This window comes from Cavia porcellus, unplaced genomic scaffold (genome assembly GCF_034190915.1).
Source record: "Cavia porcellus strain 051 isolate PalLab524CR breed Dunkin Hartley unplaced genomic scaffold, mCavPor4.1 scaffold_9, whole genome shotgun sequence".
NCBI lineage: Eukaryota > Metazoa > Chordata > Mammalia > Rodentia > Caviidae > Cavia > Cavia porcellus.
Window position 1 is genome coordinate 9,588,496 of NW_026947492.1, and position 25,986 is coordinate 9,614,481.

General features: G+C 49.0%; 1 protein-coding gene across 21 annotated transcripts in view; it reads left to right on the plus strand.

Annotated features, from left to right (window-relative positions):
• Positions 1 to 25,986, plus strand: part of Cep164 (centrosomal protein 164) — a 72,942-nt gene that overhangs the window by 33,904 nt on the left and 13,052 nt on the right. For 13 of the 21 annotated variants that reach the window (XM_063255824.1, XM_063255833.1, XM_063255829.1 and 10 more), the window contains exons 8-14: positions 7,929 to 8,309; positions 9,469 to 9,549; positions 12,026 to 12,109; positions 17,444 to 17,529; positions 18,455 to 18,658; positions 19,572 to 19,703; positions 23,408 to 23,617. In XM_063255824.1, coding sequence (XP_063111894.1) covers positions 7,929 to 8,309; positions 9,469 to 9,549; positions 12,026 to 12,109; positions 17,444 to 17,529; positions 18,455 to 18,658; positions 19,572 to 19,703; positions 23,408 to 23,617 — 1,178 coding nt within the window. The remainder of the gene's footprint in view (positions 1 to 7,928; positions 8,310 to 9,468; positions 9,550 to 12,025; positions 12,110 to 17,443; positions 17,530 to 18,454; positions 18,659 to 19,571; positions 19,704 to 23,407; positions 23,618 to 25,986) is intronic. The other 8 variants (XM_063255828.1, XM_013155569.2, XM_063255832.1 and 5 more) reach the window with 7 other exon arrangements.

The following is a 25,986-nucleotide window of genomic DNA, read 5'->3' on the forward strand; positions in this document are numbered from 1 at the left end:
GAAGTCAATGAGTTAGACTTACACAAATATTTAAATACTAGCTGTAGGCTCAATCAGTTAAATTTTTCACAGAGCTGGTATATCAAATTCTTTTACATGCTTTAAACACCTTAGAATGAAACCAGTCACTCACACCTAATAAATTCTAATAAACGATCACAGAACAGGTCAGTAAAACACAAGTGCTGTTATCATAGATTTTGGTTTTAGTTACCATCAATTTAAATTCGTTGCATTATTATACCTTATTCTTTCTCTTCTTTTCCTTTTCTTTTTCCCCCGATACTGAGGAGTGAACCTTGGGAGCACTGAGCTACATCCCCAGCCCTTCTTATGTTTTTTTATTTTGAGATAGAGTCTAGCTAAGTTGCCCAGAGTGTCTTTAAATTTTGATCCTTCTAGCTCTGTTTCTTACAAGATTATAGTCATATGCTGTCAAGCTTTGTCCCTTATTACTTCTGACTTGTTTTTCTTGGTGTTCAGCTCACCTTCAGAGCCAGGGGACCGTCTCAGGCCAGCTGAGGTTCCAGATGTGGGCTGAGACGCTCTGATTTGGTTCCTGAGACCCAAGCCATGGCTGGGCCTCCCGAGGTGACACAGTGCTACCTATTGGGCAGCAGGACCCTCTTCTTAGATTTTTGCCTGGTAGTGCAGGAGCTGTCCAACTTTTTGGATTTACACGGTCAGAGAAGTTTCAGTTGTGACTTTAATCCTTTCTACCAGATGCACACTTATTTCTGAGTGTCCCATCTGTACTGTTGATCCGATATATGTCTACTTTGCAATGACTCCTTCTGAGCGGGTTAGTCTGGCTGGTGCCTCAGAGGCCTCCATTCTATTTGGTTCCCTGATGTGATGACTTTGTTTTTCTCTCATCCAGCAGAGCTGCTCTGTTGTGCATGTAGGGGAGTAACTTTGAATAGCCATGAGGGTGTCAGGCAGACTTACTTGCTTTTGGAGGAAGAGGATACTTTCTTACAGACCAAGCAAGTCGAGGGTTTGGATTCTGCCCATTCATGTCTATATCTGAGCTCCAAGCCCACGGCTTGGAACTTAGGAAGTGCGTGGGGGCATTTTGTTAAGCAGTGGAGAGTGGATGCTGGAATGGAGGAGCTGGCTGGGATGGACTGTGGCAGGTTGTGTGGTATTGTTTTCTTCCTTTGGCTTCCTCAGGTTCCTGGTGAGGTGGTGCTTTGTCCTTGCTGTCAGCTGTTAGACTGAAGATCCCGCTGTGGATTGGTCATAACTCACTCTGACCTTGAGCTACTTAATTTTTACTTTGTGAGGAGTTACTGATGTCAATAAAAGAGGCATTTTCATCTTCGTTATGTCTTGAATTTCCTGAAGGTTTTCTTTCTGATGATTATGTGCTTGCAAGAGGGGATGGGGTGGGAACTTACAAACATTTTGTAACCTCTTTAATATAAATAGGCACCTCAGTGTGATGGGGAAATGTCTGGAGTGGGCGGTGTTAAATACACCTCCCACCCCGTCTCTAGCAGCCCAGCAGATTGGGTTCTTTTTGCCACATGGGGTGTGGAATTCACATGTTCTAATCCCAGGCAGGAATTAGGACTTTTTCTGCTGGGGAAAACTGGTAATGGGTTGAAGGATGGTTTTGGAGCAGGCGAAGCTGCTTCAGCTGGGCCCTGGCCTTTGAGGATGCCTTTCGGCTCAGCTTATGACCCGATCCTCTGAGCTGTCCTGCTTTGCCTTCTGTCGGGCATCCCAAAGAGCCGTTTGTGGAGCGTTCCTTCCTGGCTTAGCTCTGCCCTGTCTTGCTGTGCAGTCACTTTGCTCATGATTCCAAGAGAGGGCAGTAGGATGGCAAGAACACATCTTTCCCTCTGTCTCTTTCTCCCTCCTCTTCTTTCTTTCAACCTAAATCCTTTTCTAGTGTATCACAGCCCCAGAAGGGAAAGGTTCAGAGAACCAGTGCTGGAAATGCAGATGAACAAGATGGGAGAGGCGGAAGGGTGGGCAAAAAGGCCACCATGTGGTGCCTGGTGAAAAGCCCATCAGCAGATCAAAGGAGTGGGAGGGGGCCGGGGCTTAGTAATAGCAGAATGATGTCAGTGTGATTGCAAAGCGCTAACTACGCCAGGGAGCTGTGCAAAGAACTGAGGCCAACTGGGGAGGAGTGAGGCCTGGAAAATAAACTGACTGATGGTTGGCCTGGCAGGTGGTCTCCCCAGAAAGGTCAGTGCGTGGATGTGGTGTTCAGTCCCCCACACCATAGTAGACGTTCCAAGTCTTGTGTTCTGGGTAGGAAGTGGAGACTGTAGCCTTGAAGAGTACTGACTTTTGTGGGGTGGTTTATGTTTACTCCCTGCGGCCCCCCACTCATGCAAATGGTGGGACTTTGAGATTTGCTTTGTGAGGTTCAAGGACCTGGGGCAGTAGCAGCAGGAAACAGGAGCACGAGCTCAGAAGAGCTGAGGGCAAAGCTGGGTACCCACAGAGCCCAGGGTAGGAGACCATGCACAGGTGCCCTAGTGTGCATGGTAGTTGGGGACTTCAGGGCTCAGGTCTGGTGACATGCCAAGAAGCAGCAGCTGGGTGGAAAGAGATGGGCACGAGTCAGTTATCCTCAGCTCTGGCCCATCCATCTGGATGACTGAGTGCCCGTGTGAAATCAATGCATTCCCCACCTCAAGGCTGTCCTTTCCTGGGAGTTAGTTGACAAGGGTGTGGAGAATGCAGGGTCACTTATCTTAACACTCGCCATGTTTTAGTATTTAGGCAGCTAGGCAGACAAAGATCAGCCCTGTCATATGAAAAAAGTCATCTTTGGGTGCTTTGAGTTGTATTCAGAACCTCGTGCGTATTAAGTACACATGCTACTACCGAGACATGCCCCAAGTGAAAATCTTCTTTTGAAGAATTAAAACTTGAACACTTGTTAGACTGGGCCAAATGTTATCCTGTATTCTGGTTGTATTCTCACTGATTTTATGAGAATGAGAATCTCTACCTGTATCTGATATTTTTTGATTTTTGATGTTACTTGATTTTCCATCACTTTGTAAAGTTAATAATTAACATTTGTTTGCTATTTTCCATTTAACAAGCGTCATAACTACTATATAGTCTAATCTCCGTGTGACCTTTACAAATAAATATTACATCTTCCTTTTGTAGTATAGAAAGAGAAACCTCCGTTCCTCTATCTGTACAACATACCCATAAACTCTTTTTTTTTTTTGGTGGTGATAGTGGCGTTGAGTATTGAGTGCAGGGCCTTTGTATTGAGCTACATTCCCAGCCCCTTTTAAATTTTTTATTTTGAGAAAGGGTTCCATTAAGTTGTCTAAGCACTTGACCCTGTGATCTTCCTGCCTCAACCTCACAGATGCTGGCTTGATTTTTTTTTTTTTTTTAAATCCAGCCAACAAGCCTTGATGGAGCATCTGTTATGTGTAAGAAATGGTACTGGACACATAGGGAGCAAACCTGGTAAGGGAAGCAGACCAGGAAGCCAGCAATTATAAGTATTATGGAAAGGATGGGGAAGGCTGATTTCAGGTCAGCTGGGGATCATAGAAGGCTTCCTGGAAGAGGTGATGTGAAGACCAGGGAGATTTGCCAAAATAGTGAGAGAGAGTGTGTGTGTGTGTGTGTGTGTGTTGAAGAATGTGTGTGGCAGGGCAGAGGGCTGTTGAGGGTTAGTGCATGCTTCGTATGTGCAAGACCCTGAGTTCTATCTACAGCAGCCCCCAGGCCTTCCAACCAAAAAAGCTCAGAAGAGTAGAAAAATAGCATGGTTTATCCACAGGCAGAAGAGAATGTGAGCCCAGTACCGGTGGAGGTGGACCATGGGAAGCAGGCAGGCGCTTGCCGGGCAGGGATGTGGGCTAAGTGAGAAGGCATGAACTCTACATTTTGGAGGCCATAGGTGCTGCTTGACACTTTCCTTGTCTCCTGGCCCACGGTCTGTTGCCTGGCAACCCTCTTGGGCCAAATTTTACTCCCAGCTTCAAGCCTTCCTTAATCCAAGATGAGCTCGAGTAGGACGGATTTACACAACTTGGTTTTTTTTTTTTTTTTTTTTTTTTTTGTCTTTTTTGTTTTTATCAGTATCAGTGATTGAACTCACGACTGCCTGCTTGCAAGGCAGGCGCTTATGCTGCTGAGCTAAATCCCCAGCCCCACACTACTTGTTGAGAGAAGGCATGTGGCTTGGCTCGCTAGACAGCCCTCTTCTACCCTTAGAAGCTGTCACTTTGGAGTCTGCAGGGCCCCACAGCCCAGTTGGGGAGTCCTTGCTGAGTTGTGATCGGTGCTAGGAGATGAGGCCTAGCCTCTGTTTGTCTGCAGAAGAGGAGCTGTTTCCCCTAAGCTCAGCTCAGGGGTCATGTAGATTATTTCCGTGTGATCATGGGATTCTTGGGAGGTGGGCAACACTGGCTACCTGCATTCTCCAAATCACCTTCTGCTTTCCGTCTAGGGATGAGTTGGGGCTGATGTCAGTGCCACCCCTGAATCTGGAGTTTCTTTGCTTTGGGCAGTAAAAGCTTATAATGAAGCACATCTGGGATGTTTTGCTTTTCTTGGGTGGGCCCAATTCCCTGAGGGAAAGATGTGTGTCTTGGTCATGTTTAGTTCCCCCACCCGGTGTTTGGCTCTCAGGAGGTGCTCAGTGGATGAACAAGTGGGTCTCATCTTTTAGTACGAGTTAACATTTATGGGAGACTTACTGGATGTTGGCACACACTGCTAAGTTCCTTAACTCACTGAATGAGTATTAACTCATTTAATCTTCCCCGCAACCCTGCGAGGCAGGCACTGTTACATCCTTATATGTTAGGGGAAAAAGCTGACGTGTGGGAAGCTTAGTCCATCCAGCATCATACATCTGAAATATTGGAGCCAAGATTTGAGTCTCAGTTGTCTGTCTCTAAAGCTGGGCTCTGTACTGCTTTCTTTTACTGCTTATCTTTTTAAAAAAAAATTTCATTTTAAAGATAGAAAATCCAACAAAACAAAACAGAACAAAACCAATCAAAACAATGCAGCAAAATTGGTACAGAACTTCAAAGCAGGGTACTAGGAAAACAATAATAGGTACCATCGTATATCTTGTTATCTTCACAATAGTTGTCCATTCCATCAGGTATAGCAAAATCAAGCTGAAAACAAAACAGAATAAAACCAATCAAAGCAGAATATTGAATAAAGCAAAACAATCAGAACAAAGCAAAATGGTGAGAACAACATTGGATTTCACAGGCAGGACCGAAGGAAATCCCCCATGTTTGCTATATTGCATCCTGTCATCTTCCCAAGAGATGCTCAGACCGCTGGCCCCAGGCCTGAAAAATCAACCAAACTACCAGCATTTATTTGCTTATGTACTTTAGTTGCTATCAGCGCAGCCTGTCCTCCAAACCAGCGGGTTGCTCACTGGGCCTGGGCGTGGAGTTGATTGATGCTCAGCCCCTGCGCTGGTAGGCTTCCAGGAGACACTGACTTTCCTCGTCCTGGAAGCTGCATGGCTTGCAAAGCTTTCCAGAAAACCTGGCTAGTAGCTTCTTTTTACTGCTTATCTTTACCATTTTTGAAGAGCTTGGGTTCGCTTGTCAGTAGGCTGCCAGATCTACGGGCCATGGTCATACCTTTGGACTGAGCAGATGCTTTACTAGTGTACTCTTATCAATAACTGACGTGTTTAGGATTTCTCCTTGGGCTGTTCTGTTCTTGACTTGTGTTAGTCAGATTTCTTTCTTTGTTTTTTTTTTAAATTTTATTTTAAAGATAATGAAACCCGACAACACAGAATAAATTCTGTCAAAACAGAAGTACAGAACTTCAAAGCAGGATAATAGGAGAACAACAAAGGCTACTGTACTATATCTTTATCTTCACAATAGTAGTCCATTCCATCAGGTAAAGCAAAATCAAACCAAAACAAAACAGAATAAAACCAATCAAAACAGAATATCGCTAGAGATGTTTCCAGAATTGAAAAAAAAAAAACCAGAACATCGAATAAAGCAAAAACGGTTAACCAGAACAAAACCAAACAGTGAAAACAATATTGGGCTTCAAAAACAAAGATTGAAGGAAATCCCCCATATTTGCTACAGTGCATACCATTATCCTCCCTATGGATGCGGATGCGCAGACTGCCAGCCCAGGCCTGTGAAGTCAACCACGCAATACAAGCACTCAGTTGCTTTTTGTTCCTCAGTTGCTATCAACTTTGCCTGTTCTCCTCCGAACCAGCTGGATGCTTACACGGGCGGTGGTGGTGGGAAGGTGGTGGTGGGGAAGGGTTGGTGATTCTCAGCCTGGAGGCCGGCAGGCTCACAGGAGGTGCTGTCTGACTTTTCCTGGGCTCACATGGCTTGCACATCACACCAGAAAGGCGGGCTAGTTGGCTTGCTGGTCAGCTCCTCCCAGTCCCAGCGTGCCAAATTTCTATTACTGTAATGAGATATCTGAAATAATTACCTTGTAAGACAGGTTTATTTTGGTTGACAGTTTTGGTGGTTTTGGTCTCTCGTCAGTTGACCCCTTTGTTTTGGGCTGTGGTGAGGCAGCCCATCATGGTGGGCACGGTTGGTAGAGCAGAATGGCTTACATCATGAACCAAGGAACACGGAGAGGCAGGCATGAGGTCCCACAGTCTCCTTCCAGGGCTCCAGGAACCTAAGGGTCCCCAACGGGGACCTGCGTCCTGCAGGTTCCTTCCAGTAGCTCTCTCCTGGGGACCAAACCTCGAGCACATGAGCCTTTGCGGGTCATTCCAGATCTAAACTATAACCCAGCATCGTGTTCCTTGTTTGAGTCTTCGGAGCAGAGAAGCAGAAAGTCTTGCACATCAGGAGTTCCGCCTGGCAGCCCACGTGTTAGTACAGGTGTTTCCTGAAAGGAAGTGTTTGCAGCCTGAACCCAGAAGACGGCACTGGCCAGATTTCCAGCGAAGGATTTTCTGCCTCTATTTGGGCCAACTTGAGAGAATTCAGTGAAAGCTGTCATAGATTTTTACTTGTTTTAAAGTGAAGTTTGTGTGTGAGAAGCAGGTGTGGGTGCGGTTCAGGTGTGCTGCCCGTGGCTCCTTTTACGAGACCCTGCTGAGTGGTAATTAGTAGATTAACAGCAGCCAGCGCTCTCCTCCTGTCCTCCCTGGTTTATGCCTAAACCATGCTTCCTCTTAGTGACAGGTCACACAGGAGTTGAAGGGCAAGGCCTTCCTGCCTGAATGGGGCCCCTTTAATGACATTCTCCTGGGGTACCCTCTGCTGGACTGGATGACACTTTTCAGAACTATGCTGTCCTTCCGTCCTTCTCTCCAGCCACATGCAGACCTGTGTCATGCTCTGAAGGGCCTCCCTGTCTCCTGGCCATCATAGGCATCTCCTCCAACAGAGCTCTCGCACATCTAATCCCATCATGACATCTGCTTTGCCAGGGACCCAAAGCAATGGTCCTGGACGGAGGATACTTGCAGGGTCCTCAGTGATCAGTTTGTGAAGGGAGCTTTTGGGGAGGCAGGGAGCCTCTTTGGGCTGCTGACTATGAAAAATGAAAGGTATAAATTCTGGACTTTGCCACCTTTCTCTCATGTGATTCCTCATCATCGTCTTAAATGAATCTTGGCTTCTCAGTTTGAGTCCCTTGGCTAATGGGGCTGGAGAGAGGCAGATTTATTACCCGAGGATGTGATAAATGATGGTGGAGCTGTGGGTCCGAGGCAGCAGCTTCCAAGCCCATCAGTGTTGGCCGTGGTCGATCGTCATAGAAATTCCAATGCAGTAGATCCAAAGGGGGCTGGAATGTGCGTTAGGTGTTGGAACTGTTGGGGTCAAAACTCAAACACTGCTCCATGGGAGTCACGAAATAACAGCTCCATCTTGTCAGATCTCTCTAAACTGCTTTTCTGTATTCCTCTCGTCCTCCTTTCTGATGTATTCTGTGGTCCCTAGGAGTCTCCAGGAACAAGTCCGCCTGCGAAGGATGTTTCTCTTGATTCAGATTCTGCCGGCCCCAGTACTCCTGGAAAACTCCTCAGCCAGGGTGCAGACGGTAGTCTGAGCAGTGCTGCTGGCAAGGAGCCGCAGGACAGAAGGTCAAGTGTTCGGCTTCCAGGAAAAGAAGACAATGACAAGAGCGATCCTGCCGCTTTCACATGTCCGGTGACCACCGGGATGGACCCGGAGGTCAGTCAGCTTGCCGAGGCCTCTAGAAAGGACTCTAAGGAGGACCTGATAGATGCAGGAGAGGAGGGTTCCATGAGGGAAGAGGCGGCAAAGGAGCTAAGGAAGGAGGCTCCTGCCCTAAAAGAGAGCAGATCGGAGGCTGGTGAGGTAAGTCGCTGCGCCCCAGGCACTTCCCAGCTGTAGCCCTCTGCTGTCTCTGGCCCTGTGCGGCTCTGGGTCCCCACATCTTCATTACTGAGTCAGGAGCATCATTCGCAGTCCTGTACTGGGCTGTCAGCAGCAGCCAAAGCCTTCATTGTGACAAATATACCCAGACCCAGCAGGCAGTGAAATCCTGAGCGAAACTGCAGACGTGCTGGTACTGGAAATTTCGAGCAGCAATGCGCCTTTCCATCGGCCCCTCCCGGGCTGCTCGTGTTCTGCTGGGTTCCTGTCTGCTTCCTCTTCCCCTTCCCTGCCTCCCCCTCTACTTCTAGATTTGGTTTGCTGCAGTCTGGCTGAATTGCTCTGTAGAGAGGGGTGTGTGTGTGTGTGATGATGGTACCATAGTTACGTTACAAGACTTTTTGGGGGGTTTCCCAGGGCCACTGCGCTGAGCCACGTCTCCAGTCATTTTTATATATTTTTTTTACCTTGAGACAAGGTCTTGCTAAATTGTTAAATTGCTCGAGCTGGGGCCATTGATGATCCTTCTGCCTCAGCTTTCCAGGGTGCTGGAATTCCGGCTAGTACGGAACTCATTATGTAGCTCAGGCTGCCTCAGGATCCCAGTGCTGGGATTACAGGCCGGTGCTGCCGTGCCTGGCAAGGACACTCTTCTCCTTGACTTCAGTGGCTCTTTATGAAGCAGCACAAGACATGAAAAGGTTGCTTTTATCCAATGAGGCCAGTGACCAAAGTGGACGGAAATATGGGAGTGGGGGCAGCCTTGGTAGTTTAGATTTTCCAATCCTTGGTACTCAGGGCAGATGGTGAAGGAATTCAGTTAGAGAACTTTTATCTACGTCCTGGAAAAGGTGCCCTTATTCCATGTTTTAAAGGATAATATCAAATTTCTGTATTGCGAACTTTCTAATCATCTCTAGTGACCTCAGCTCCTCTCACATGTGACACTAGATTGATTTGATTCTCGGGCATGGTTGTCTACACTCAGATGGGTCACTCGGTCCTGGCTGGGCATAGGAGAGAGCTGCTCTGTGTGTCTGGAGAAAATGGCAGGGCCTTTGCAGTTTTAAGAAGAGATGGATTTCAGTTTGGCCTGATGCTCTGTTCTGATCTGCTCTGGGGAATTTCTCTGTCTCCTTAGGACTCTGAGGTTAGTGAACTTATGAAGAAACCGCAGGTCTTGGGCCCCGTGGCTTCTGACTCCAAGTCCTTCCTTGGTCTGGTGAGTTTGTAATAAGAGGCAGAGACAAGAGCGTGGGAAAGTCCCCCAGGTTAAGTGATTTGTCTAGAATCTAGAGCTAGTCAGTGGGAAGTTAGGGCTCAACTAAGGCTCACCTGTGGGTCTTGTTAGCTGCCATCTCTAACCTGTTAACTACAGATAAGGTTACCTACCAATGTGTTTGCTATGAGAAGAAAGTGAGGTAGACAAGTGAAACATGAGTCTTTCAACAAACATTAAGTAAGTGTTAGCTGTTATTACTCTTACTGTGGGCAAACTGTGAGCTCATGTGAGCTGCTTCTAAGTTCTCGCAGGAGTGTTACACAAATCTAGTTGTGTTTCTGGGATCACTGAGCTATGAGGCAAGTCCCTGGCTTTTGGCTGAGAGGGCTGCTGTGGATTCATTTTTAAAGTTTTTTGTCCTGGAGTGCAAGCATCCGTGTTTTTTTGTCTCAAACCCTCTGCCCAGCTTGCTGTATCCAATTCCCTTTGGCAGCTCTAGGTCTAAGGGGAGTAGTTCAAGTACTTTTTGGCCAAGCATTGGTCCTATATACCTCTCTCTATCTTCCTGGAGGATACAGATCAAAGGCAAGAGATTAGTGGGAGAGGCCAGGGATTAGCACTGGTGATGTGGGGTTGGGGAGGACACAGGAGGGCAGAGGAATTAGGGGGCTGCAGCTCCAGTCCTGCACTGAGCCATGGGCTTAGGAGGCAGATGGCAGCTACATTATGTGCAGTAGAATTTATTTTATTTTGTGTTAAAGAGGATAAAATAGAATAAAACCAATCAAAACATACCAGTGTAAGAGGTACAGGACTTTGAAAATTACAAAATCAACAATAGTCACCATGATGCCTTTTGATGTTTTCAGAATAGCTGCAGATAACTTTGAACATAGTAAAAATCAAACAAAACAGAATAGAATAGAAACAATAAAAACAAAACAATGAATGCAATAAAGGACTTCAAAGCCAGCCAATAGTAAATCCAAAAATTGCTACCATAATATATTTTGTTATCTTTGAAATAGCTTTTCCTGCCATCGGATTTGATATAATAAAACAAAACAAAAGAGAATAAAACCCCACCCAGCAAAACAGTGGAAACGATATAGGACTTCCAAAACAAGACCATAGGGAATCAATAATGGCTGCAACCCTCAGAAGGAGGTCCCCCTGTCCTCTGTAGTGTGTGGCTCTCCTCTGAACCTGTGATCAGACCATTTCCCTAGACCTGCAGTGTTAGTGAAATAACAAAGCAGCACAAGCATCCAATTGCATTTTAGCTACCATCACAGCCTGTATTTCTTAAGGCGCGAGTTGGGGCCTGGGGGAGGTTGTCACTTCTGGTTCGCCAGCCCAAATGCCAGAAGGGGCTGGGGTCTGGCTGTTCCAGTCCAGCAGCAGCCCGCTCATGGCGCTGGTTCCCAGACTCTGTAGTAGAATTTAAACTGGAAGATAGATGTCACTAAAAGAGGAAACCTCACAAACTAGGGAGGGAAGCAAAAAATCATTTTGGCAAAAACCATCGATGAAGAATAAATGGATCACGGAACTCCCAGAAGCTAGGAACCTGGCCCTTCCGAAGCAGCAGTGGTGAAAGGTGCCCATTGCATTTTCTCCCTCTGTGGGATGGAGGGAGAAAGCCATGAACAGCAGGACTAGTGCTTGTCTGGGCGTCTGTCCATTGCTCAGGGCTGAGGAGAGAACCATCCCCATCAGCATGCTGTTGGACAGCAAGCCTTCACACAGCCTGGCAGGATCTTGAACTCGGAGGGAGGATGCCCTGTGACAGCCAAAGGGCACTGAGGAGCCGGCCCTGGATTAGGCACCTGCTGCCTGTCCCAAAGAGGAGTCTGTAGAGAAAGCACAGTTAATTAATTTCCATCTTCCAGAGGGCTGCCTGGAGGGGAAGGGGCAAGGAGCCCACCAAACCTCATTTCCAAGCTGCTCACGGGTTTTCTGGTACTTGTGGTGCCCTGGTTTGTCACTGATGGCGAGAGACAGCTGGACAGGAAATGCAGCACATGTCCTGGAAAGAGCTTGGGGTTTGGAGTCAGCCCCAGGGTCCATCTGACTCCCAACCCTTTGCTTGTCAGCTGTGTGACCTTGAGCACATTGTGTGCGCTCCCCAGCCTGCGTCCACATCTGTGAGTCTGAGTCTCACAGGATTATTTTTTGCCCATGATTTTATTGTGAAAAATTCAAACATCTGGAAAATTTAAGAGAATTTTACAGCAAATACTCATGTACTACTTAACATTTACCCGGAACATTTTTCTGTACTTCCTTTATCACATGCCTGTGCTTCTAGTCATAGTGTTATTTTGAAGATTAAATCAGCAGAGGTCCACATGTTTGTTTAGCACAGTGCCTGGCATGTAGTGGATGCTTTTCTGCAAGATTAGGGGCACAGGAGAGGCCTGGGTGAGCCCCCTAACAGGGACAGCGTTGACTTCCCTATCTCCATTGTCTCTAGGACTTTGGTTTTCACAGCCGGGTCACAGAGGGCCTGCTGGATGGTGATATGCTTTCCCCGGTCCTGGGTGGAGCCCATAGGGAGGTAAGTCTCTCTGGGTGACAGGCAGGGCTAGGGCCTCATTTTCCATGGCATCCACTTTTGAGATAGCCCGTAACTGATTCCTGCCCATCCTAGCATGCTCTTCTGAGTGTTCTTTCCCTTTTAATTCCTTAAGGCCTGGCCCCCACTGTACCTTTGATGGGACTTCTGATGCTTCCTGCACTGCTACTGTTTTGAATTAAACCATTTTTTCTTTTAAATTTATCCATTTATTCATTCATGCAGCAACTGAGGCTTGATCACACCTGCTTATGTGCAAAGCGTTGTGGAGATTGTGGATTTTAAGGCATTGCCAGCTCGGCCCGTGCATCCCTTCCGGCTTCATGCTCAGCCCCCCTGCACCCTCTGTGGCAGCTGAGCCTGCTGTTCATCCTTCCTGAGCACCGCTTCCACCTCACTGCCATGGGCCTGCTGCTTCCTTCCCCAGCCAACCTTCTGGGCTTGGAAGCCCCCTCTGAAGCTACCTCCTCCCAGTAGGATGGATTGTTTCTTCTCTTTGCTCCCTTTAGGGCTTATGGCTTTGTCTTATGGCTGTGTGTCTTCCCTCCCAGATGTAAGCTCTGTGTGGGCACAGGGGTGACTGAAACAGAGATCCTGCCTTTGAGGATCCTGAGACAAGAGGTTGTCTTTTTTCCTCCTTTCTGGGTTGAGTAGAAGGATTCTGGTACACGGTCTCTGCAAGTTTAGGGAGCATTGGCTTTGAGGGAAATAGAATGATGTTGGGTGAAACAAACAAAATGTTTAGTATGAACGCAGCCTTGGAGACCTTAATGAAACGCTGAGACAGGCTAGAGCTTCCAGGTTGATTGCATTTGAGTCCTGCATGTTCCTCTGTTCTGTGGCTGGTGGCTTCCTGGGCTGCCATCCATCTAATCCGCTTCTGCTAGACTTTGGTCACCCTATTTGTGGTACTGGAGAGACATAAAAGCACAAACAAGGGCAAATTGGAAGTCAGGAAGAGTTTGGGCAGGTAAATTGCTAGGTACCTTTGACAGCAGGTAAGTGGGAGAGCCACTGAGTTGGTAGGATGCGGGCGGTAGGTTGGAGTAAATTCAGTTGTTCTGGCTCCAAAATTTGCCCAGTATTGGAATTCTTTGGAAGCTTTAAAACTGGCAAATTTCTCGGTCTTACCTAAGACCTAATGGGGCCAACAGCTTCTGTTTTGGCTCATACTTGGTATAAAGCAGTCGCAGAGCTTGACTTGGCTTTGGTCCCCGCCTCCCCAGCCCTGGCAGAATCCCTGAGTTACGCCTGAGACCAGGCTGTTGAATGGTAGACAGCGCTGGATGCTCAGGTTGGCTGACACGAGAGCTTTTAGCAGGGCTCAGCCTTTAAGGCTCTCTTTGTTTTCAGGGTGTGTGTGTATGGGGTAGGGGGCTGAGCGGGCAGGTGGAACTGGGGAATGAGCAGCCTCTCCTTTGTGGGACAGACAGAGACCCCTAAGTGCCATCTCCTTGTCCTTCCGATAGGCTCAGGTCCATTTTGCTGTATTGTCCAGTTCTGTTTCAAGGACAGAACTGCAGCAAAGACTTAGAACTGAGCTAGCCTAGTTTTTGTTCATTGCGGGTGCAGCTCCATAGTGGAGCTTTTGCCTAGGATGCCCAAAATCATCCTGGGTTCAATCTTCAGTATCACAAGGGGAGAAAAAATAAAAGCTCTGTTGAGATGCATAGTGGTACCTTGGTTCACAAACTTGATTTTTTCCTGACTCAGATCACAACCTGAATTGGACAAAAACTTAAAGTCAATGTTAGGTTCAATACTGACCTCATGGGGAAATTTGGTTCGGGTCTATCCAGTTCATTCTGTGACTAAGGTCGTGGAGAGAATTGAGTTTGTGAATGGTAATTGAGGATGGTTGTGAGTTTGAAACCAGCCTGGGCTACAAAATGAGCTCAAAGCCAGCCTGAACTGAACAGGGAGACCTGTCTCAAAAAGACCAAAGGGAAAAAGAAGTGTACAGTTTGATACATTTGAATGTTTAAATTAAAAAAAAAAAGCCATGTTGCCACTAATCCTCTTCAAAACACTTCTGCTCTTTTTGAATACATTTACCGGATCATTCCTTTTGTTTTGTTTTGTTTGAGACAGGGTCTTACTATATATGCAGTTCAGGCTGGCCTCGGACTCACAGTGATCTTATTGCCTCAGCCTCCCAAGTGCTGGGATTACAGGTGTGCTCCACCATGCCTGGCTTATCTGATCATTCTTGCCAGGAGAATTCTTGTGAAGAAGCCATTCTACAAGTCCTTTTTCATGAGTGTCCTTCATTACACTAACATGGACTCCTCAATGCCTGAATCAATTCAGAATATTTATTTTCATGGTCATTTTGACTTTAAAGAAGAGCCGGAAGTCTCACAATGGCAGATCCAGTGGATAATTACTGTGAACATTTAATTAATATAAGGTGATCATAAAATACAGAGAATATATACATTTAAAAATTTATTCCTGGGGCTGGGGATTTAGCTCAGCAGCATAAGCGCATGCCTGGCAAGCGTGAGGCCATGAGTTCAATCCCTGGTACCCCCTGCAAAAAGAAAATTTATTCCTGTAAAAGACACATTGCCAGTAGCTCTCTTGAAAATACTCAAAACACTCCCCTTGCTTTGAGCACATTTGTTTCATTGTTCTTGGCAATGTCTTTTACTGTAATAAATTTAAAAATTTTAACTATTCCCTGTATCTTTCCATCACCCCTTCTATAGTATATTCCCTTGACATCATCAAGACAGTTAAGATAATGAATTACAAGCATAGTGAATTTCAGAATCAATCAGAGAAGTGATTTATGTGATTATAAAGTCATTTCGGATAGCACTGGCCCAAGTCCTCTGTCCTGCAGCCTTTGTCCATAGGCAAGGACTATGATTTTCTATCAATTTTTTTTCTCATGAGACAGGCTCTCACCATGTAGTCCAGGCTGGCCTTGATCCTCCTGCCTCAGCCTCCCAAGTGCTGGGATTACAGTGTGTACCCCCACGCCGGGGGGCTCCATTAATCTTTTTCATGTGCCTTTCTAGAAATTTTTCTGTATATGTATATATTTAGCTTGTATGTGTAACTTCCCACAAAGGTTGAGATTGTATTACCAGAAATGCCTGACTATACGTACTTTAAATTTGTGAATTGACCCTTGACTTATTTCTGAATTCTTTTTTTTTGTACTGGGAATCAAACTTAGGATCTTGCTCTTTCCAGGCAGGAGCTTATGCCGCTGAGCTGTATCCCCAGCCCCTCTGAACTGTTTCATGTACATGTCCCTTATTGTTTTTAGTGTTTGCCTGGACATCTGCTGTATGAATGTACCACATTTTATCTAGCTGGGACCTGGATTTAAATAAAACTCTGGAGCTGAGTTAAAGAAGGGCATGCAGTGTCTTGAACATTCTCAGGCCAGAGGCTGAGGGCATGGTTGCCGTCTCTCCTTTATATTTTCTTTATTTTTTTCCTTTCTTTATTTTTGTTTCCTTTTTTTTGGTACTGGAATCGAACTCAGGGCTTCACATTTGCCAGCCAGGTGCTGTGCTGCTGAGCCCTATCCCTGGCCCCTATCTCTCCTTTCTGAAGAACGCGTCGCTTCCTTTTCAGGGGAATGAAGGTCTGAGGCCCAAGTAAACCTCCACTCAGAGAGCCCTCCGTCTGGGTGGACTCTGGGGTTTCCGTTTTCTCTGGCTGGGGAGCTCGTTCAATTTCCTGTAGAAATATAGGGATGGAACAGGAAGGGATGAGGCAGAGAGCCTTGGTCTGCCTCCCGCCTCTGTGCGCCTGCCTTTTTGCTCATAGTGCTTGATGTGTAACCCTGGAGTCCTTTCTGACCCAGCGCTCTGTCCCTCAGTTACTGTGATCACCGTACTTTGTTAGTTTGTTAAATGGGGTTGGCCTGTATCTATCTTTCTTTTTTTAAATTTTCCTTGAAAAGCGAGAGAGGGAGATAGTTGATGGGGCCGGTGTGGTTTTCAGGGGGAGCGTCGGGGGTGCACAGCCCCGTCACTGTCTGCGGGCTCTGCCCGGGCTGATGCAATGAGGAGTGGCAGCCCTGGCAGGGAGCCCTTCTGCCGCGGGCACCACGAGGTACTTGCAAGCGGCATTGCTATTTTTAATGTAATTGCGGGGAGCTGGGTGTTAGCTCAAGCCATGCCCTTCCTCGCCCATCCAGATGGCAGTGTTGGCCACAGCTGCGGGGCTCAGGCTGCCGTGGAGAGGTGTGGGGGTGGTGGGCACAGGGCTGGGGACCCTACTGGGGAAGATGGAGTGAGCTGTCTGCGCCCCTCCTCTCCTGTTGACCTTTGTGTCCCAGAACAGACGGGGCTCCTGTTGGGGTGACAGAAGGAGGACGGGTCCTGGAATGGGGACTGGCACTGGCAGAGGCTTTTCCTTTTCTTTTCTTCCTTTTTAATTTTGTTTGTCTCAGGCTGGAGGAGAGGCATATGGGAAGAGGAGCTAACTTCTCTGGCCCGGGAATCGGGCTTACGCACATGATCTCATTTGATCCTCTGCAGAAGCCCTGGGCGCTGTGGCTCCCTGTCCGACCGCACAGTGGAGAAGCAGGCTCTCCAGGCAGGAAGTGCGCGTGGAGGGAGGGCCCCAGACTGACTGCACTGCTGTAATCTGTGGGAGCTGCTAGAAGCATCGCAAATAGTCTTTTTCTCTTTTTAAAACCAGTTTGCCAAATTTGCCTAGATACCCAAGCTTTCAAATAAGATTTGGGGTTTATTTTTGAATGGCTGTTACGATCCCTGGCTGGGAGTTGGTGTCAGTGTTCTGGGATGGGACCCGTGTCCCCAACAAGCCCCCAGTGGAGCAGTAGTGGGATGCTAGTTCTGCCTTTTTTCCAGGTGCCAGAAGGCACCCCTTCTCTCGCCCCACCGAGACCCTTGCGCCCCAGGAGCCTTCCTTTCTGATGTACTTTCCAGCTGCCCCCCGTCCTGCCTGTTTAATTTTAGTATCATTGGCCCTGCTGGTCAAGCCCTCGGTGCATCTGTAGGGTCACGGATTGCTCTGCTTGCTCTTTGCAGCCAGCACTGCAGGCTTCCAGCAGCAGGAGGCAGGTTTAGTTTTTCTTGTGTGTTTGCAGGGATGCAAGCACACCCAGGCCCCTGGCCCTGTGTGTAGTGTTTGGGGTCCTTTGTCTCTTCCTTTACTATGAGCCTGAGGCTTCGTCATAGACAGACCTTTGGTTCTGGGTCTTATTTGGCCCCTGTCCTCTTGAGAGCCACCTTTCAGTGCTTCCTCCAAACATGGAATCAACAGGAGAGGGAGACTTCTACGGTGCAGACCCTGCTAATGCATTCCACTGCTTGTTGTCTGCAGACTCAGGGCTTAGGAAGAGGAGACCAGGATGGCAACCAGTCCAGTCGAGCAGAGGTCCAGAGCCAGCGGTCCAAAGGCTCGGAGAGGTATAGTATGTGGGAGGTTGTCCTTGGAGAGCTGAGAAGTAGTGTGCTTTCAGGATAATGTGGTCTTAGGCAGAATTACCAGCTTTGGTGGTTGGCCTGGTTCAGTTGGCCCCTGTCTGAAGGCAGATGTTGAACTGACTGAGGGGCTGTGCAAAGTGTGCATGTGTATGCGTGTGTGCATGTGTGTGTGCATGCACACACCTGTGGTCTGCATGATAGGAATGTGAAGCACTTCTTGACGGGACTCTTCTTATGGCATCACGGTCAGGACTGGCCTCTGTCCTCCTCCCTGGGTTGGGCTAATTACGCTGTGCACTCCTGGTCCTGGCCAGAGTTGAAGTAGCCTATTAGAGGCCTGGGAAGTCATGCTGTAAGGTCAACTCTTAGCTCAGAGGCTCAAAGATGAGTGTGGCTGTGTGTGTGTGTGTGTGTGTGACCCTCTGGGGTTGTTCCTACTTTCCCAGGCCCAAGCCTGGACTGGAGAGGGGCTGCCGCCTCAGAAGGGAAAGGAGAATGGTCATCTTCATCTTGGACCTTGGAAAGCTCTCATTATTCTTGTTCTGTTGATGGTACAGCCTCAGGCATTTTCTGTGACCATTTGAGTCTGCTGTCTTTTTTTCTCTTTATTTTCCACTCAGTTATTCACTTTCTTTCTAGCCCTGGGGACAGTGAACTCTGGGAATAGACACACAGATGAGGGCGTCGAGGTCTCCTAAGCCACACCAGGGCAGCACGAGGAGCTGGGGGCCTGACTTTAACCTAGGCAAAAAGAGCCGGCAAGGGAGTGTCTCCATGTGGCCATCTGGCTGCTTTTCCCTGGGGCTCTCTGCGTGGGTTTGGGGCAGGGACTGGGTTAGCCGGGGAGCAGGCATCGACCTAGGGATGCACATTGCAGCCCCAAATTCTCTTCGTGCTCTCCAAACAGAGGGCCTGATGCTGTTGCTCTGGCTCACCTAACCAGGCTGTCTCCTCCACTTCTACATGGGGGGCCACCCCGGAGCCCCCTTCATAGCCAGCCCACTGAAGAAGGGCCTCCAGAGAGCCCCAAGGGGCAGCCTGGGTGGATGGAAGCAGGGGAGCCTGAGGAGGACTCTGTAGCTAGCCCCATCCTGCTGGTGTCTGTCCAGAGGTAAGGGTAAGGGAAAGTGCCCTGGGTGGCAGTGGCTCTTCTGTGTGTCCGGGGTTTCTCTGCTGCTGCTGAGGGACACAGGAGTGGGATGGGCCTGGCAGTGGAGGCTGGAGCCGGGGTGAGTTTGCAGCTGAAGCAGCAGCAGCAGAAGCAACAACAGGAACAGGAGCTGGGGAGCAGGGGGATCTGCTCCGCCCTTGTCCTCAGTCGTAGCCTGGGATAGCCAGCCTGATTCGGGGAGCTTAGGCACTCTTCAATAAAGATTCTCTTCTGTCCTCATGGCCTCTATGCCAGGAACTGGAACAGAGACTTTGCTCTTGTCCTGGCTGCTCCATTCTTGTCAGAACAGCCCTGTCACCCAGTCCCTGCCTCACCCGCGCTCTCCCTGTCAGCAGTGTGCTCAGCTCTGGTCACTCTACAAACCTGCTTGAGTCCTGCTGTGTGCTAGGTCCAGAGAGAGGGAGCTGCACAGATTCAGCTCCCTGAGGCAGCTGAGAGGACCTTCCCATCCCAGCCCTGTCCAGAGCCCAGTGCACCTTTGCCAGTACCTCTGTCCCCCAGCCAGAGGAAGACGCTGGTCTTAGGATTATCTGGTTGTGATGAGCCACCTGTGAGACTGCGTGGCAGTGACATTCAATCGGGAGCAGCCACTGAGCCCTTCTTTTAGAGCATCTGTTTTCACGTTGCAGCCATGCTGCTTCCCATGGGGTGGGGTGGGGTGGAGCGTCAGTCTTCAGTGCACAGAACTCAGTAAGAGGCCGGAGGGAGGTGCGAGGTTGGAGTCCTGAGGCAGGAAACTTGGTTGGGGCTGTCCCTCCTGTCCCCTTGCAAGTCTTTGGCCCTGAATGGGTTGCAAGTCAGACCTCTTGCCTTTCTATGGCTTTAACACAGTTGCTTCCTTTTTGCTGTCAAGGGAGCCGGCCTCAAGCCCAGCAGCTGCCCATGAGAGGGACCAGGCCGAGAATCAGGGCTCTGGGCAGGAAGAGACTGAGGAGCCCAAGGAGAAAGCAGCAGACAGCGCCATTCCGCCAGTCTCTCCGGAGGTGTAAGGGCCAGTTTTATCTGTCCCTGTCCTCACTGTACCTAGGTTGTGGGAGTGCCCACTCGTGGGTGGTGGGGAGGAGCTGCTCTGGCCTAGAGAGTGGGGTGCAGGGGGAGATGGAGTGCATCCCTGGCGCTCTGTGTGCAGCCTTGAGGGCCCCTGGGGCCATCACCATCGATGGTCCTTGCCTGGGTTAGCGTGGGTCCTGGGACACCTGGGACCCTGTCCCAGGACCCACGGTGTGAGGTGGATAAGAGGGCACCCTTCTGGTTCAATAGCAGAAATCTGGTAAATTATGTTCCCCTTTTACCAAGCATTGTTTTTCTCTTGCAAACTTTTAATTGAGGTTCGCAAATCTGAAGCGTAGGAGTCAGTGATTGTGTGTTTGCGTGTGTGCGTACCACATAGCCGCCGTTTGGGTCTGACAGAAGTGTTTCCTCAAGTCTTCTCGGTCCACCCACTTCAGAGCTCCACTCTCGTGGCTCCTATCTGTGGATTTGTTTTTCTCGTTCTGTGCCTTTATATAAATAGAATTATATAGTATACAGGATCTATCTTGTGTGTCTGGGCTCACACGAGATATATTTTTGAAACTCTTCAGATAATGCAGTGGAGACTTAGAATACAAAGGGATTTGGCCATGATCGAATCACTAGTTAGTGACAGCTAGAACTAGACTGTCCTCACTGGAATCCCAGACCTTCGCCTTTTCTTTGCAGCCATTTCTCCACATGCAGGAAGACAGGCACCAGGATTTATGCATTTTTCCCCCTGTGAGTGAGAGGAACAAAGGACTTGGGGGCTGACTGCTGAGCTGAAACAGGTTCCTGCACGGATGACTCACAGGGAATGTCACCCTAAGCTGCCGGGCACTGGCGCTCATGATGCCATGTGATTGCTGCAGCATCGCAGGAGATATGCAGGGGTGGGGCAGCCACGGGCTTCAGACTGTAGGACATTGTACAGTGGGCACTGGGACCTGGGAATCAGGCGGCTGTCCCGAGAGTCTCCTTGGCGCTTGTCACATGCAGAACAGGGTGCTTTCTGAGTACGGTTCAGAGAGAGGAAAATCTCGGCAGAGGTCAGAGGGGCATCTTCCTCTGACCCACCCTCTGGAGGGAAGCCTGAGGCTGCCTGGGCTGCTTGATGCCCTGACCATGTTTTTCTCCCATCCAGTGATGCTGCCTGGGCTGGGGTCTCAAGACACCCTCCTTGAGCAGCAGGGTCAGGTACATTGTCCCCTCAGGAAGTGCCTTTAGTGCCCCATGACTTCCTATTAAGTAATCTTCTTACCAAGTGAGGTATCTCTTGGTTTTCAGGGTGTTGTGAGGAGTAGTTCTGTGTCTGGCAGGTAGACTGGAAAGGTTTGAAACAGTGCAAGTGGCCAGAAGGCTGGGCCTGGGACACAGAGATAGCCTGTCCTTTGTCTTTAATGTCTTATGTGAGGGTTTGTGCAGAGACAGAAGGGAAGTGAATTCAGGACATGCAATTCCTTTAATTCTGACCCCAGCGTTAGTGGTAATACAGGTCATGCTCCGGGCTGCCATTTCTCCTGACCTCCACCCTCTCTCCTCTCCTGTGCCCTCCTGTCTTGCTTGCCCTCGCATGTCCCCCAGGGCCCCAAGCTACTGGGTGGCCAGCCTGAGTTGATTATACTCCAGAGTCTTCCCTCTGCCACTCACCCTTGGAAACTGGGACTCAGAGGGGCTGACACCTGATGGGCTGGCCTAGAAACCAGACCTGTCTCTTCCTCTGCTGTCTTCAGCTTCCCAATCATCCCCTTGATCTGGTGAGCATTGTTCCCTGTGTTGGACCTAGGCCAGGCATTCTGCATACCCCAGGGAGGCAGGAGAGGCTCAGTGAAAAACAGCCCCATTTGCCTGCATGCCAGGCGCACGAGCAGGCTCACTGGAGCATGCAGCCTGGGCACGTGCTGGCATGCGGTCTGATGCCCCATCTTCCTGCAGCATTGGTCCCTGGGGCTCCACATAGCTGCACAGCCCACAAGGGAGACAGACATTAAGGTACCATCGTGGGGAAAGAAGATGTTTTCAGCGAAGGTTGGAAATGAGCTGGAGGGTTGATGAGGCGGAGAGCTGGCGGGGAGGCTCCTCCAGGGCCGTGCTCGCTCTCCCAGAGACAGTGGCGTCCATGCTGCTTGCATCTGATCAGTCAGCTGGGAGGGAGCCGGGTTTGGAAGGAGTGGACGTGGAGCCGGGGCGGGAAAGATTTGGAGGTGCAGCTCCAGATCCGTTCCGGTCGGAGTTCTGATTTAGGAGAGCAGGAAGGCAGGTCTTGCTGGTATTTCCTCTTCTGTGGTATCGGGCTGCAGTGGGATCCCAGTCCCTGTTTCCTCGCGCTGTCCCGCTCGGTTCCCGCTGCTGCCTTCCATCTGCTGTGGCGTGCGGCTGGCAGGAGAAGGGGCACTGCGTTTTCAGCAGGGGGACCAGCTCCTCTGTTTGACTCTTGCCGGGTCCTCTTTGATTCGGATTCTGCTCACATGTTCCTGCTGAGGTGGACCGAGCCACTGTGCCAGGCCTGCAGCAGCCCGAGTGCCATCTTTGCTGAGACAGATTTCTGTCTCCAGGCTTAGGGATGGGGGAGGGCAGGCATGGACGGCCTCAGAAAGTCTTTCGGAAGGTGAAATACTGTATTCCTGCTTAGGCTTTCGTTGCCTGAAGTTCTCTAACTTTTGCTTTTGGGCACTCCTTGAGGAACCAAGAAACAAACAAAAACAATTATTCTCACTACTCTATAGACATCTCGTAACTAATCCTGTTGTTCCCTGCCACCTGAGTCTGCATTCAGGTTAGCTCTCTATTTCCCGTCTCTAAGCACTGAATTAACTCTGAGCAGATGAGAACCTGCCACCCTGGAGAAACAGAGCATAAAACCCCTCTTCCCGTTCAGCACCTTTTTGTCTCAGAAGGATCTCCTGCCTGTCTCCCTTGCTGGTGACAGAGGGGGTTCCCACTCCCTGGCCCCCCATGGGCTGTTTCCCTCAGAACCGGGAGCTGAACCCAGAGACTCTGCACTGAACCACATCCCCAGACCCACAGCCTTTTAATTTACTTTTTATTTTGAGACAAGGTCTTACTAAGTTGCTCTGGCTGGGCTCACCCTTGTGATCCTCCTGCTTTGGCCTCTCAGAGTGCCGGGATTATAGGTGTGTGCCACCGCGCCCGGCTTCCATGGACTGCTGCAGGCTTCAGGGCTGCTGCTTTTCCTATGAGTTCACATACATTGGCCTCCGTTCTGTTTGGGAGGCAGAGAGCAGGCTCGGGGGACTGTTCCTGAATCGCCGTAGCTGGCATGACCCTCACAGAGCAAGCAGAGCCGGGGTAGAGACATGGAAACCGGCCTGAGCCATCCGGGGGAAAATCCTCTGGGGACAGCACCTCAGTCTCCTTGCTGCTGACAGCTCCTGAGCCACAGCTTCAGGTGTTGACCTCAGGCCACAACCTACCAGCTGTGCCGCCCTTCTCCTTGGGCGCTTGGACTTACTCAGCTGCAGTGGGCTTGTCCTGTAGAACAGAGGCTGGCTGCATTTTTTTTTGCCTGCCCTGTGTGGCCCGAGTTAGGTATGTGACTCTGACCCTGGGGCCTCCACTAGGGTTCTCCATGTGATGTCTTGTGTCCTTCTGGAACTCAAAGCTGCAGGTGGATGGATAGTAACTCTGTCCTGATAAGCTGTTCCTCTCCTGCAGGCCATCTGCGGAACCTTTGGGTCCCCCAAAGCACCTCCCAGAGCCTTCACGAAAGGCCATGGAAGAGGCAGTGGCCCTGGAATTTGAGGAAGAGCGGAGGCGGTTATTGGAATCGCAGCAAGAGAAGATGCAGCGGCTGCGGGCAAAGCTGTGGCAGGAGGAGGAAGAGGAGACGCTGCAGCTTCGCCAGAAGAAGGAGCAGTCCCTCAGGTCCTCGTGCTCCCTGTGCCTGCTCCCCTGGCCGTGCAGGGCCGTGTGGATTGAGGGGCGCCCTTTTGCTGCACTGGACACCACTTGGGATGCCATCCCACCTTTACCTAATAATTTCTGCTGTTAACTCACTGGTTTCCCTTCGTTGCAAGGGGGACTGGAAAATGCAGGTCTTCAGCTTCTTTGGGTGCTAAAATAAAATCAGGATTCTCTTAATAAGAAAAAGGAAAGACAGCCTACAGATGGGAAAACAAGTTTCGCTAGCTCTTCCTCAGAAAACTAAACTAGTAGGCAGGATTTATACAGAACTTAAAAAAAATTAGACACCCCCCCACCCCAAATGAAACTCAGTCAAAAAACAGGCAAGGGAAATGAATAGATACTTCACAGAAGAAGAAATACAAATGGCCAATAAATACATAAAGAAATGTTCAGTGTTGCTGGCCATCAGCGCACTGTGAGTTCAAACAGCACAGATTCCATCTTACCCCAGAAAGAGTGGCTGTTATCAAGAAATTAATAACAAATCTGGAGAGGCTGTGGGAGAAAGGGACCCTTCTCCGCTGTTGGTGGGAACGTAGATTGGTACAACCACGGTGGACATCAGTGTGGAGATTCCTCAAAAAACTAAAATGAAAACTAGAAATTCCACTTGACCTAGCTAGTCCCCTTCTAAGTATCTTCCTGACAGAATGATTCATGTATCAGACATGAATAGCCACGTTTATATCAGTACAGTTCAGAATAGCTGAGTTTTGGAAGTGGCCTCGAACTATCAACAGATAAATAGATAAAGAAAAAATAAATTGCAAAATAAAAGATAGACCATAGGAAGCAGGGAAATAGGTCATTCTCAGATTGGAAGGGGATCAAGAGATGCAGGGAAGGGGAAGGGAAAAGGGTTTCAGAACAGAAAAAAGGGCAAATGGAGATGGAGAAAGTAAGTCCCTGGGTGTAGAGGTGTTGTAAAAGGCGTTCACATTTCATTTGCTTGGCACTTTAACAGATAACTCCTGGCTTTTAGGCAGAATAGCCAAGAGTAATAGAAAGTTGTTTCTAGATCATATATAGCAAAACATAGCATATGTAACACCTGTATGCTTGATCTGTGAAAACAGGACAGAATACCAACACCATTCTTACAGCATTGAGAATCTTGGGAGGCAGTCTCCCCCATGAGCCCACACAGGATCTTCAGACCCAGAGTCTGTCCTTCTGTCATGCCCCCTTAGGTCCCCTGCTAGGGAACATCTCAAAGAACAGACCCCCCACGGCATCCTCTTCTTCCAACAAAAGAAGATTGAGCTGGAGCCTACCCGAGCAGGCGGGGTCTCCATTCACCTTAAGGTGCAGGAGGAGGGACCTCGTGGGGCCTCTTCCCTGCCCACCAGCTTTGCCCCTCTCCCAGGCCACCCTTGCTTGGCTGACTCTGCTTCTCGTTCCTTGTCTTGGAACCACAAGGATCTTCCAAGAGCCATCGCAGTCTGTGGTGTGCAGTAGCACCCTGAAACTGTCTGAGCTGGGCCTGGAACGAAGCACATGCTCCCGAGTGGCAGCCTTGGCTGTCATTTTCAGCTGAATTACAGTTTCAGCCGGACTTGCCTAAGTGATTTCTCTGCGAGTAGAGCCTTGCTTGGCTCTTACTGAAGCAGTTCATCAGGAGAAGCCTGTTTCTGTGTACTCTAGAGGCTTCTTGGGATGGGGCTTCCTCCTGTCTGCTGGGCAACTTCCTCTGGGTAGAAGATTTTGGAAGCCACACTGATCCCATAACAAATATTCCTTGAGTGAGAAAGCAGGTGGAAGAAGACAGGCAGACTGACCCTTAGTTTCTTTAGTTGTAAATGAAGATACTGGATTCACCGCTGGTGTTCCTGCCAGCTCTAACAGGCTGTGTGGCCGTGTGTAAATTAGTCATGGGAAAAAGAGAGTTCCTTGGGAATCTAGAAGGAAAGCTTTTTGCTTAGCTCAAATTTCCTCTCATGACAGAAGAGAGTGATGGTGTTGATAACTTGAAATAGGAAACAATCCTAAATCTTTTTTGGCTTTGGAATTCACTGCAGAGCTTTGCTGTTTTTCTTAGGTCTGAATTCTCCAAGTGCACAGTGTATGTCCCCAGGCTTTGTGAGCCCCATGGGGAGGATACAGTTTGAACAGCTGTATGGAAATCATATAGTTTGTCTGCTTAGGTGAATGGCCAGTCACTGGTCTATAGCCAGACACCTTTCATGGATTGCGAAGGCTTGCTTATGCTTTGGGGATGGATGATATTGTTAAAGTCCAGGACACACTTAGTGAGCACCCGTGTTATGTCTGTTATATCTTGTGTGCTCGTAGGGTATACCAGGTTTTAAAGCAACCTTCTTGCTCTG